Source organism: Theropithecus gelada, chromosome 9 (genome assembly GCF_003255815.1).
Source record: "Theropithecus gelada isolate Dixy chromosome 9, Tgel_1.0, whole genome shotgun sequence".
NCBI lineage: Eukaryota > Metazoa > Chordata > Mammalia > Primates > Cercopithecidae > Theropithecus > Theropithecus gelada.
The window spans coordinates 61,041,814-61,055,053 of record NC_037677.1 but is presented as its reverse complement, the minus strand read 5'-3'; the positions used below and the strand labels follow the sequence as shown (position 1 = coordinate 61,055,053).

Sequence of the window (13,240 nt, the reverse complement as noted above, 5' to 3'; positions counted from 1 at the left end):
GTTGAGTGACCTCTACAACCATAAATAAAGTCAGCAGCAGCAGTCTCAGTGAGCCTGAATCCTCATCTCCTGATTGACAGGAAAAATGTCCATGGTATCGGATCACCTGGATTGCCCAGTGTGGGCTCCTGGACTCAAGAATTAATTGTTCAAAGATGCACCAAAATTAAGTATTCATTATTTTCAGAGTTTGTATCAAATTTACAGTTGTAGCCAAACAGGAAATATCACATGCTGCCAAGGTCACCACAAGCATATTTAAAAACTTGTATTAAATATCTGGTTGCTGTAGTGCAATATGAGGTGCTGTTCAAACAGCCTCTGTAGCTGTGGTCCTGCCTTCTGGCAGCTTACAGCAGCCTAACACAGACAACCCTCACCCACGTGTAAGGTGTAAGAATTTAAGGTTTGACAGAGCAGGAGCATCGCCATCTTGGACAAGCACCGCCATTTTAAGTTCCCTTTGATTAAAAACCGCCTAAATCCAGCCCAAAATCATCAGCTTAATGGCTAATGTCAGCATGACCATAAACCACAAATGACACCTTAGACCAGAAACATTCCAACCCTGAGATAAAGCCCCCTCTGACCAGAAACATCCCAGCCCGGAGATAACCTCTCCTCCGAACAGACATTCCAACCCTGCAATAAAATTCTCCTCCACCCAGAAATACTCCGAGCCCGCGATAGGCTCTCCCTCACTAAACCCTGAAGTACCCATGGTCTGTAAGAGCTCCTGATCGAAATCAGCCAGAATATTCTCCAAAATAAACCTGTCTTTGACTATGGAGCCACTTTTTGTGTTTCTTTCTTCTTCAACTCTTACAAGGTTGAAAATATTAAGTCATTTTTTGCATTCAATAAATAGTATCTACATACTTCACACATTCTGTTAAGCTTTGCAGGGTTGTTTTTGTTTTGGTTAGGTTTTTTAAGGAAAATAAAAACATGATTCCTGCCTTTAAGGAGCTTACAATTTGAAGTTTAAAGCAGGAGTGTCCAATCTTTTGGCTTCCCTGAGCCATACTAGAAGAAGAATTGTCTTGGGCCACACATAAAGTACACCAACACTAATGATAACTGATGAGCTAAAACAAAACGCAAAAAAACCTCAATGTTTTAAGAAAGTTTACAAATTTGTGTTGGGCTGCATGCGGCCTGCGAACCATGGGTAGGACAAGCTTAAAGTATAGTGAACCTAACAACAAAGGAAACCTGATTTAAAAATGATCAAAGGAGTTGAACAGTTCTCCAAAAAGATATACAAACGGCCAATAAACACGAAAAGATGCTCAACATCACTAATAATTAAGGAAAGGTGAAACTACCGTGAAATACCACGTCACATCCATTAGAATGGCTATTATCAGAAAAAGCAGAAAATAAAACGGTGGTGAGGAAGCAGAGAAATTGGAACCCTTGGCACTGCTGGTGGGAATGTAAAATGGTTTGTCTCCCGTGGAAAACAGTATGGTGGCTCCTCAGAAAGTGGAACAGTTACCATATGATCCAGCAATTCCATTTCTGGGCATATGTCCAAAAGAATTGAAAGTAGGGACAAACAGACGTGTACACACATGTTCACAGCAGCATTATTCACAATAGCCAAAAGGTAGGAGCAATCCGAGTGTCCGCCAACAAATGAATGGATCAACAAAATATGGTGTGTACACACAGCTGGTTATTATTCAGCCATACAAGAATGGAATTTGGTCACATGCCGTAATGAGGATGAGCCTTGAAGACACATGCTAAATGAATTGAGCTAGTCACAAAAGGACAATTACTGTATGATTCCACTTATATGAGTAGTCAAATTCGTAGAAATACAAAGTAAAATAGTGGCTGCCAGGGATAAGGGAGGGGAGAATGGGAAGTTATTGTTTAATGCATACAGACTTTCAGTTTGGGAAGATGACAAAGGTCTGGAGGCGGGTGGTGGTGATGGTTGCCCAACAATGTGAATGTACCTAATGCCACTGAACTGTACACTTAAGTGGTTAAAATGATAGATTTTAGGTATATTTTACCACAATGGAAATTTAAAAAGCATAGTGGATTAGAGGCAAATAATGATAACATCAAATCTATTACTGAGTGTAAGTAATGCAGTTTCGCTGAGGGAGCATAGACTTTAGAGGTGGAAAAAGTAAAAGGGTTCTCAGAACATGGTCCCCAGAACAGCAGCATGTCATCTCCTGGAGTTGTTAGAAATGCAAGTTTTCCAGTCCCTCTTGCATCAGAAACTAGGAGTGGATCCAAGTGTTCAACAAACCCTCCTGATGATTCTGATGAGAACCCTTGATCTAGCCTAACCATTGCTTTAAAGAGAAAGGAACGAAGGCACAGAGATGGCGTCTATGTCACAACTCCTCAGAGCGTCCTGTAGTCAAGTACCAGATGAAGTGACTGGAGGACTGCTGAGCATGGTGACTGGTGAGTAGAAAAGATGTAACCAGGGGTCACGTTAACGCTAATGTGGTATCCTGCTCGTCAGGGTGCAGCGGTAAGCACGTGGTAGACGCTTTCAAACACAAATACAAATAGGTTGACTTTTAAAATCTATCTGGAAAGATTTCACAGAAAAATAGGACTTCTTAGATTTTAGAGCTCAGTTTCACTGAAACACTTCAGAGTTTTAATTCAGTTTCATCAGTGCCAACCTTTGTTGCTCTCCCAAGTAAGTCCAAACTCCTTGTTTCCCATGGTGCACTTGTGATATTTCCTTAGGATAAATGTATAGGTCATTTTTAATGAATCCTACTGAATATAAGATTACCTACTTTGCCTGTAATCCCAGCACTTTGGGAGACCAAGGTGGGTGGATAGCTTGAGTTCAGGAGTTCAAGACCAGCCTGGGCAACATGGCAAAACCCCATCTCTACTAAAAATACAAAAATTAGCCGGGCGTGGTGGTGCACACCTGTAGTCCCAGCTACTCGGGTGGCTGAGGCAGGAGAATCACTTGAACCCTGAAGGCAGAGAATGCAGTGAGCTGAGATCGCGCCATTGCACTCCACCCTGGGCGACAGAGTGAGACCCTGTCTCAAAAGAATACTTACTTGATAAATGTTTATATTTTATAAATGCATCATACACTGAGCAACCCCTCCTCTTTGAATTTCGGCTCCTGTGACTCCACCCTTGCATTTCCTTTCATAAATCTGTGATTACTTCTTGGTCTCCTTTACAGCGTTGTATTCCTCTGTCCACATCTTTGATATCAGGCTTCCCCAAGGTTCCATCTTGGACCCCATTTTCCATGGGTGTGATCTCACCCCCCTCCCCTATTTCAATTACCATTTATATGTTGGTAGCTCTCAAATTGTTACTCTAGCTCAGATGCAGATCGTAGACTGATTTATTCACTTCCTAACTGGTCTATTTCTAGCATTGCCTTCTGTACATTAAATTCTCTCAGTGTCACCAGAGTATTTTTGTTTTTAAATTCTAATGGCACATAATTAAGAAAAATTATAACATATGACCAAACATCAACATTCAATATGGGGGAGGAGACAAGACACCACAAAGAAGCAATTCACCAAACCCAAAACTTGGAACATTCTGTAGGACAAATGGTGGGGTTTCGTCAACAAATGGAAGAAAGAGGGGAAGACCATTATGGATTTAATATATATATATTTTTTATATATATTAATATAAATATATATTTTTTTGAAACAGAGTCTCCCTCTGTTGCCCAGGCTGGAGTTCAATGGTACAATCACAGCTCACTGCAACCTCTGCCTCCCAGGTTCAAGTGATTTTCCTGTCTCAGCCTCCCAAGTAGCTGGGATTATAGACGTGCACCATCACACTCAGCTAGTTTTGCATTTTTAGTAGAGATGGGGTTTCGCCGTGTTGGCAGGGCTGGTCTCGAACTCCTGACCTCAGGTGATCCACCCGCCTTGGCCTCCCAAAGTGCTGGGATTACAGGCATGAGCCACTGCACCCAGCCAATAAAAATAAATTTAAGTGACAACCAAAGTGTAATATATAAATCTTGTTTGAATCCTGACTCAATCCAGGATTAAAAGGAATATTTGGAACTATTGGAGCAATTTAAATATGGTTTGGGTATGAGTTAAGGAATTATTACTAATTTTCATAGTTGTAATAAAAGCATCATGATTATGTAAAAAAAAGACCATGTGTTAGAAATGCATACTGGTATGTAAATGAAATGAGATTGACAAAATGTTAGTAATTATTATAGCTGGGTGTTCATTATCGTTCTTTATACTTTTGTATATATATTTGAAATGTTTCATCATAAACAGTAAAAAATGAAAGGGCAGGTCAACTAAAAAGGAAAAAATAGAAATAAGGTGGAAAAAAACTTACCATCCTGGGAATTCTTGTTTACAGAACCAAAAGCTATCTGGTGAAAGTCCTTGACTCCAGCAATCAATCCTGGCAACAAGTCTGGGTTTATCTCATGCACACGTCCTCTGTTTCTCTGCAACACATATGAAGCCCTCAGATGGCTTCCTAGGCACAGGAAGTTGTGGGGGTTTGTTTTTTTTGTTTAAAGCACTAATACTTAGCAACACTATCCTGCAATGAGACAGCAGGGTCATCCATTGCTGCCATCAAACCACAGCTTAATAAGTTAATGGTCAAATTGCCTGTGTCCCACTGATGTTAGTAATAAAGTAGCTAACTAAAATTTTAGATCAATGGAAACCCCTTGCTTGACCATAAACCCTGTGCTTCTGGAGACCATTTGTACTTTTGTCACTGTCAAAAACCAGTGATTGGCCGGGCTCGGTGGCTGACACCTCTAATCGCAGCACTTTGGGAGGCCAAGGCGGGTGGATCACGAGTCAGGAGATCGAGACCATCCTGGCTAACATGGTGAAACCCCGTCTCTACTAAAAATACAAAAAAGTTAGCTGGGCATGGTGGCGGGTGCCTGTAGTCCCAGCTACTCAGGAGGCTGAGGCAGGAGAATGGCATGAACCTGGGAGGTGGAGCTTGCAGTGAGCCGAGATCAGGCCACTGCACTCCAGCCTGAGCGACAGAGCAAGACTCTGTCTCAAAAAATGTGCTATGAAGCACATTTTCTCTCCTTTGCCTAAATGTGAAACTTCAGTAAATTTTGACATTTAATTTTCCAGAGTGTTAATTTAATGAGTAGTTTCTAATTTTAAGCTCCTACCCCATCTTAATGTGAGAATTAGTGAAATAAATAACATAAAACCATTTTTTAATTTTGGGAGTAAAGACAATAAAAACATGAGGTATTGCTGCTTGAATTGGTAAAAACACAATTTAAACCTTGTTTCTTTCAGAAGTTTTGATGTCAAAGACCATAATAAAACAAACTTAGGAGCTCATTTCAAGAGAATACTGTCCTTGTCCCATACCTGTCCTTACTACTTTGTTTTGTGTGCTATTGTAAGCTCCTTGACTATCTGACCAAGACAGGTTCAATGATTTGGCTTCATCCATTCTCGTTTAGTGTGCAATGCTATGGCTGCAACATTGTGAAATCAATTCCTATAAGTCACAAAGCAAGAATTTGATGTGAGGGGATGTCCCTCATTTAGAATTCCCTTCTGGATAAGATACTGGAGGTTCCATTGCAGGGAATTCTTGAGAGAAAACAATAGGAGGATGAGGGATTGTGGTTTTGTTTTGTTTTGTTTTCCTAAAGAAAACTATCAATAAAGGAACCGTGTTGACAGTGTAAAGCAGTGCTTCTCTCTGGGGCCAAGGCCAGAGCTGTGGACACCTTGTCCCACTCATCCTCATCCTCTTCCTCTGATAAAGCCCCTGCCAGTGCTGATAAAGTCTTTCTCGTGAGAGCCTAGAGGCCTTAAAAAAAAAAAGAAAAAGAAAAAAAAAGTGCTTGAAAGAGAAGGGGACAAAGGAACACCAGTATTAAGAGGATTTTCCAGTGTTTCTGGCAGTTGGTCCAGAAGGATGCCTCCGTTCCTGCTTCTCACCTGCCTCTTCATCACAGGCACCTCCGTGTCACCCGTGGGTGAGTCTCACGTCAAGAACTTGGCACAATGCACTTTTTGTTGTGGCAATTTGCTATAATGTACAGATGATTAAGAACTAGATTCCAGTACCTTAAATGCTAGCTCTAGAATCTTGTAAGAAAAGTCCCTGAAAATAGATTTCCAGAGAATTTCTGTTACATGTTCCATTTAGCCTCTCGCCTGGACATCCAAAATTTCCATGGATCTGCCATATCCCACAGCTTTCACTAGCTAAAGAGTTCCTGGAGTTTGTGTAAAAATAATTCTGTCTTCTTTGTGTTCTAGGCACTTTTATAGTTCCAACTTGAAGAGCCAAAAAAAAAAAAAAATTTAAAGTTGAGCATAGAGTTTTTCTTTAATGAAGGCAAGGGACTGAAAGCTCTGTTGCCATGAGGGGCACAGATCTGGATAAACCAGACTTATCAGTCTTTATATCAGAATATACTTTTTGCACAGATCAAGTGAGTCTTAAATTGTCTCCCTCCTCAGACTTGGTGCAAAACTGGCCAATCAGACAAAGAAAAGTTTCAATTCCAGTTACTAACAGATTTCTCTCTTGCCTCTTTTTCTAGTAGAATATCAGTACTAACTGGAAGAGAGGGTGGGGGTGAGATGGAGAGAACCATCCTTCTTGACACTTTTGAGTAGTTCAGTATTTAATTGACCCTGGTCTATTTCTTCATGGTTGCTCTAGCACCTTAAAGGATACACATTAAACAAAAGCTTGTGGCCAGGCACGGTGGCTCACACCTGTAATCCCAGCACTTTGGGAGGCCAAGGCGGGCAGATCACCTGAGGTCAGGAGTTCGAGACCAGCCTGGCCAACGTGGTGAAACCCCATCTCTACTAAAAATACAGACACACACAAAATTAGATGGGCATGGTGTCACATGCCTGTAATTCCAACTACTTGGGAGGCTGAGGCGGGAGAACCACTTGAACTCAGGATGTGGAGGTTGCAGTGGGCTGAGATCGAACCACTGCACTTCAGCCTGGGCAACAGAGGGAGACTCCGTCTCAAAAAAATAAAAAATAAAAATGCATTTAAAAAAATGGCGGTTTGAGACCCTCAGGAGACCTGATACCTAAATGTAATGTGGGATCCTGGAACAGAAAGATATAGGTGGAAACTAAGGAAGTCTGCGTAAGTGTGGACTTGAGTTAATAAGAAGGTATCAATAGTGGCTCATTAACGCGACAAAGTTACCATGCTAATGTATGGTAAGTGTATGGCTAAAGGTAACATGCCATAACAAGGGAAACTGGGTGTAGGGCATGTGGGATCTCTTTGTCCTATCATCTCAATTATGCTGTAAATCCAAAACTGTTCCAAAAAATATGCTTGAGCTACCTGTCATTAATCACCCCATATCTGCTGCCAATAACTAACCCAAGGTTCTCTCAGAAAGTTGTCCTCCTGAAAAATCTCCACTCCCCTTTCTTCCCACCCTTCTCCTTACCTATTCTGCCTCTAGTACCTCCTGTATTCCCCATTCTTTCCATATACCCTTGCCCTTCCCAGATCTTTTCCTCCAACCCCCAACTCCTCAAGGATGATATATGGCTCAATGCCAGAGGCGTGATAAAGGGGGAACTTTGAGGACTGGAGCTGGTGTTTGCCCTGGAAGTGAGAGAAGAGGGAAAAGAAGGGATGAGAAAGGGGGAAGCAAAGTGGGGTGATGAGGGAGGAGGATGGAAGAGGAGAGAGCAGGAAAGAAGGGATGCTTCCCAACCAAGCTCAGGCGCAGGGTCGAAAGTGGGCTGTGATTCAGGGGAGGCTGTCTGTTGGATAGGACCTGGAGGGTTGGAGGACTCAACACTGGGGCGAAAGAGTGGGGACACAGACATCAGTTCTCTGTCCTTGGCCCTGCATGGTCCTGGTGGAAGACGCCAGAGGAGTGGCTGGCAAGTGGGCATCTTAGCAAACCATTGAGGAGCTTCTGGCAGGCCAGGAAGGAACCCACAGGGCTGTTCTTTTTGAAGCCCTCCCAATTAGATGTATAGATCAGCAGTTTAGGATGAATGTGTGCAATACCAGATTCTGGGCTTCACACTGAGATTGAAAACAGGATATAAAACCAGCAGCCAGATTATTAGATTGGATTGCTGCCTTTAAAGGGTGTAGAGTGGGATGGGTACATTTAACGTCAGAAAGTATTGGATGGTTAACTTTTAAAAATACGTATGTATTATTTAGTTAGTTACAGAAGGTGGCATATAAATTTCTCCTCCTCATACCCTATCTCCCCTACAGCAGGGGAGCAAGTGAACTTTTAGCAGACAGCCAAGAAATGACACTTTACTTGAAGGAAAAACTTTATAAATAAGGAAATAGTTACTGAGAGAGGTTTAGGAGTTTCTGTAGAAGTCATTAAAAGTTGAGTATCTAGCCATCTCTTATAAAATTAGAGCCAGGGAGAGGAACCAAATATTTCCATGACTCTATAACCACCTGTGAAACTGCTCTGGAAACTTGTTTGTAAGAAAAAGCCACAGCTGGGAGAGCAAAGGAGGAAATTTGTCCCCTTTGAGGAGAGAGAGAATCTGAGGATATTTCTTCCCCTCAAAGGATTCTGGTCTAGGGCTCAGCTGAGATACATAAGGGGCATTTTAAAGAAAGAGGGTTGTTTCTGCCATTTGCATCCCTGCATGTTATTTCCAGAAAATGCAATATCCCACTTCTTTCTTGCCTTAAATTGTCATATTTTCTTGGAGGCCATTAGCAGTGGGCTATACTTTTCACTACGTGTGACTGAAGTTTAGAGAGTAAACTTAACTTTGAAATATGGATATGTAGATTGGAAACATCTAAAGTATTTTCTAGACAAGTTAGATTTGGTGATCATGGCCGATTCATATTTAATCGTTGTGCAGTATTTGCGAATACTGAATTCCCTGCCCACGAAATATATTGGCCCTAATGTGAATTCCCTGCCTACGAGATCAGTTACGTAAGTCAACCTCATGTGCATTAAGAAGAATAATATAGTACTCTCTGGCCAATGTTCCTTTCTAGAATTTCTTGGTTTCATAGATTCTTCATAAGGACCATTTACCTATGTTGATTCATTAATTAGTTTCCCTGGAGCTAAGGGGAGCAATGAGAATATTGGAGATATTGGTGTCTTTAGTCATTGAAATGTTGTTTTTCTATTTATTTATTTATTTGTTTGTTTATTTATGAGACAAAGTTTTACTCATGTTGCCCAGGCTGGAATGCAGTGGCATGGTCTTGGCTCACTGAAACCTCTGCCTCCTGAGTTCAAGCGATTCTCCTGCCTCAGCCTCCCAAGAAGTTGGGATTACAGGCACACGCCACCACACCTAGCTAATTTCTGTATTTTTAGTAGAGATGGGGTTTCACCATGTTGACCAGGCTGGTCTCGAACTCCTGACCTCAGGTAATCCACCCACCTCGCCCTCCCAAAGTGCTGGGATTACAGGCGTGAGCCACCGCACCCAGTCAAAATGTTGTTTTTCAATGTCTTCATGACATATGATAAAATGTTTTGGTTGAGATATGGTAATTTATGCACTAAACACATATGCCTGAGAAACTTGGCTATATGACAGCTAGGATAATAATGCCATGGTTAACTACGAATACACAAAGTTCTTGGTATTTTCAATAAGCTGGTAGAAGATATACCAAAATTCACTTTGAGAATATTTCTGGTAACTACATGCTAGTATACTGTGTATTTCAAAATAGGTGGCATGTGCCCGAGGCCTTTATCTTTTCAGTGGAATGAGCTTTTACACATTCCTGATCAAGTCAAACTTTCTAATAATGCAAAATTCCACCTACAATCTTTACAAATAGCCAGCCAAATACTTTTTTGAATATTTCCAAGGATTGGAAGCTAACTGCCCTGTGACATAGCCTCTCCCATGACTGGATAGCTGAACTGAAATGTGCTTCCCCATAATTCGTACTTGTTCTTGTAACAGAATAGCTAATTCCTCTTCCACAAGCCTATTCCAGATTTTTAAAAAACGAATATGTGTTTTCTTCAGTCTTCTTTTTTCAAAACCATAATTCTCAACTTCACCAGTAAATAATTTTTAGGACCCCTTCTAAGTCTGGTCAACTTTCTCTGAAGTTTGTCAATTGCTTTCAAAAAATACAGTCTCCAGCAGAGCGCCAAGTTCATGCCTGTAATCCCAGCACTTTGGGAGGCTGAGGCAGGAGGATCACTTGAGCCCAGGAGTTCAAGACCAGCCTGGACAAGATGCCAGAACCCTATCTCTACCAAAAAAAAAACCCAAAAATTAGCCAGGTGTGGTGGCATACACCTGTGGTCCCAGCTACTTCAGAGGCTGAGTAGGGAGGATCACTTGAGTCCAGGAGGCGGAGGTTGCAGTGAGCCATGATTGTACCACTGCACTCCAGCCTGGGCGACAGAGCCAAACCCTGTCTCAAAAATAATAATAATACAGTTTCCAGGTAATGAACAAAATACTCAGAGTATGGTCTGACTCGCGCAGAGTTCAGTGAGTCTTTAATCCTAACCTCCCTTGGTCTGAACACCTATCCTTCTATCAAATAATTATTATGGATAAAAATTCAGTTCAAGCTAACGCTTAATATTAGGTTTGAAATAATTTTGAAAAGGGCATTTATGCAGCATGTTTAAATCAACCTAAGGAACCTTAAACAACTATTTTTTTGGGGACCTTAACTAATTTCTCTTTTGAATTCAAAAATGTCCAAATGCAAGACCAGGAAGGTGGACTTGGGCTGTTGGTGCTGTGATCTGAAACACTCCAGGTACTCTGAGGTATCTTTTTCATTTCCAGCCTTAGACCCTTGTTCTGCTTACATCAGCCTGAATGAGCCCTGGAGGAACACTGACCACCAACTGGATGAGTCTCAAGGTCCTCCTCTATGTGACAACCATGTGGATGGGGAGTGGTACCGCTTCACGGGCATGGCAGGAGATGCCATGCCTACCTTCTGCATACCAGAAAACCACTGTGGAACCCACGCACCTGTCTGGCTCAATGGCAGCCACCCCCTAGAAGGTGACGGTATTGTGCAACGCCAGGCTTGTGCCAGCTTCAATGGGAACTGCTGCCTCTGGAACACCACAGTGGAGGTCAAGGCTTGCCCTGGAGGCTACTATGTGTATCGTCTGACCAAGCCCAGCGTCTGCTTCCACGTCTACTGTGGTCGTGAGTACCTTCCCTGTGCTCTTTTTCTCCACCAACAAGGCCACGGATGGAGTCCAAAAGTGCCAACTATAGGATACGCAGTTACAGTGACAACTATATCTCAATCTGAACAACATTGATGTGGGGCCAAAGATACCTCTAGATTGTGATTTCTGAGATCTCTTCACAGAACTTCTGAAAAATTCCTGAAGAAATAGAAGGGGAAAGGAGCTATGACTTTAATCAGTTATTTTTAATTTTGTCCGAATTCCATTCAAACAACACATTAGAAAATGAAATATTGGGCTAGGTGTGGTGGCTCACATCTGTAATCCCAGCACTTTGGGAGGACGAGGCAGGTGGATCACAAGGTCAGGAGTTTAAGACCAGCCTGGCCAAGAGACCAGCCTGGCCAATAAGGTGAAACACCATCTCTACTAAAAATACAAAAATTAGCCAGGTGTGGTGGCGTGCACTTGTAACCCCAGCTACTCGGGAGACTGTGGCAGGAGAATTGCTTGAACCCGGGAGGTGGAAGTTGCAGTGAGCCGAAAAATCACGCCATTGCACTCCAGCCTGGGTGACAGAGTGAGACTCCGACCCAAAAAAAAAAAAAAAAAGAAAATGAAACATTGATTTAGGTTATCTAAATAGTGGATTTCCAACTTTTTTGAGTATGGAGAACCCCTTTTTAAGATCTCTAGATAGATAGATAGATAGATAGATAGATAGATAGATAGATAGATAGATAGATAGATAGATAGATAGATAGACAGATAATCAGACACCCATATGGTTGGATTGTGTTTGGTGTCCACTGATTTTTTAAAATGATATATAATGGGAAGAAGCTACTTTGTGTCAGCAATACTTCTAATTTCTGTGTTATTAATCCTGTCAAGATCTGTATTCATTTTAAAAATAGAGCACTAGAAGAGTAAGACGTAACACTTTCTTAGTCTACAGCTCATTTATGGTGAGGTTTTAGATTTGCAGACAGTCTGTGGCCACTCAAGGGCCTATGGATCTGAAGTTGGGAATCATTGATCTAGAAGACAGAAGATGCCCTAGTTTGTTGTTTTCCATTGGGTTATATAAACCCTGAACAATGAGAATTCCCTCGATGGTGGCTGGAAACTCATCCCCCAGGCTACACTCATGAGGCTCTCTCAAGGAGAGGGTCAGCTGGATGCAGTGGCTTATGCTTGTAGTGCCAGCCACTTGGGAGGCCAAGGTGGGAGAATTGCTTAAGCCCAGGGGTTTGAGGCCAGCCTGGGCAACATAGGGAGACCACCCCTCTTGCCCCACCGCACCATCTCTAAAATGAATGAAAGAGTGTCCTCTGGTCTCCTCCTCTCATGAAGATAATCTTTATTCTTCCGTAGATTTTTATGACATCTGCGACGAGGACTGCCATGGCAGCTGCTCAGATACCAGCGAGTGCACATGCGCTCCAGGAACTGTGCTAGGCCCTGACAGGCAGACATGCTTTGGTAAGAAACTCATCAAAGGTAGAATCAGGCTATTAGGATTGAAAGGACAAATCAAAAACTCTTCCTGCCTCAGAGCGCCATCATTTTCCCAGTTTGTGTCTCCAAACACTTGGAATGGCGTTTCCTTTTTAGTTTATACCTGGACTGAAAGCCCCACACCAAATTTGTATCACGGTTAGGGACAGTGGAGAATTGTGCCCTCCACTAGAGTAGCCACAGGTGGCCATGGCTCACTTGAGATGTGGCTAGTATGACGGAAAAATTGAATTTTAATTTAATTTTATTTTAATTTTAAAACCGATGTTTGAGGCCGGGCGCGGTGGCTCAAGCCTGTAATCCCAGCACTTTGGGAGGCCGAGACGGGCGGATCACGAGGTCAGGAGATCGAGACCATCCTGGCTAACACGGTGAAACCCCGTCTCTACTAAAAAATACAAAAAACTAGCCGGGCGCGGTGGCGGGCGCCTGCAGTCCCAGCTACTCGGGAGGCTGAGGCAGGAGAATGGCGTGAACCCGGGAGGCGGAGCTTGCAGTGAGCTGAGATCCGGCCACCGCACTCCAGCCTGGGCGACAGAGCCAGACTCAGTCTCAAAAAAAAAA

At 42.5% G+C, this 13,240-nt stretch overlaps 1 protein-coding gene across 1 annotated transcript in view; it reads left to right on the top strand.

Annotated features, from left to right (window-relative positions):
• Positions 1-5,671: 5,671 nt before the first annotated feature.
• OIT3 (oncoprotein induced transcript 3) overlaps positions 5,672-13,240 on the top strand; it is a 35,464-nt gene continuing 27,895 nt past the window's right edge. Inside the window, exons 1-3 of the mRNA XM_025396723.1 lie at positions 5,672-5,992; positions 10,794-11,168; positions 12,533-12,640. Coding sequence (XP_025252508.1) covers positions 5,932-5,992; positions 10,794-11,168; positions 12,533-12,640 — 544 coding nt within the window. The 5' untranslated portion in view covers positions 5,672-5,931. The remainder of the gene's footprint in view (positions 5,993-10,793; positions 11,169-12,532; positions 12,641-13,240) is intronic.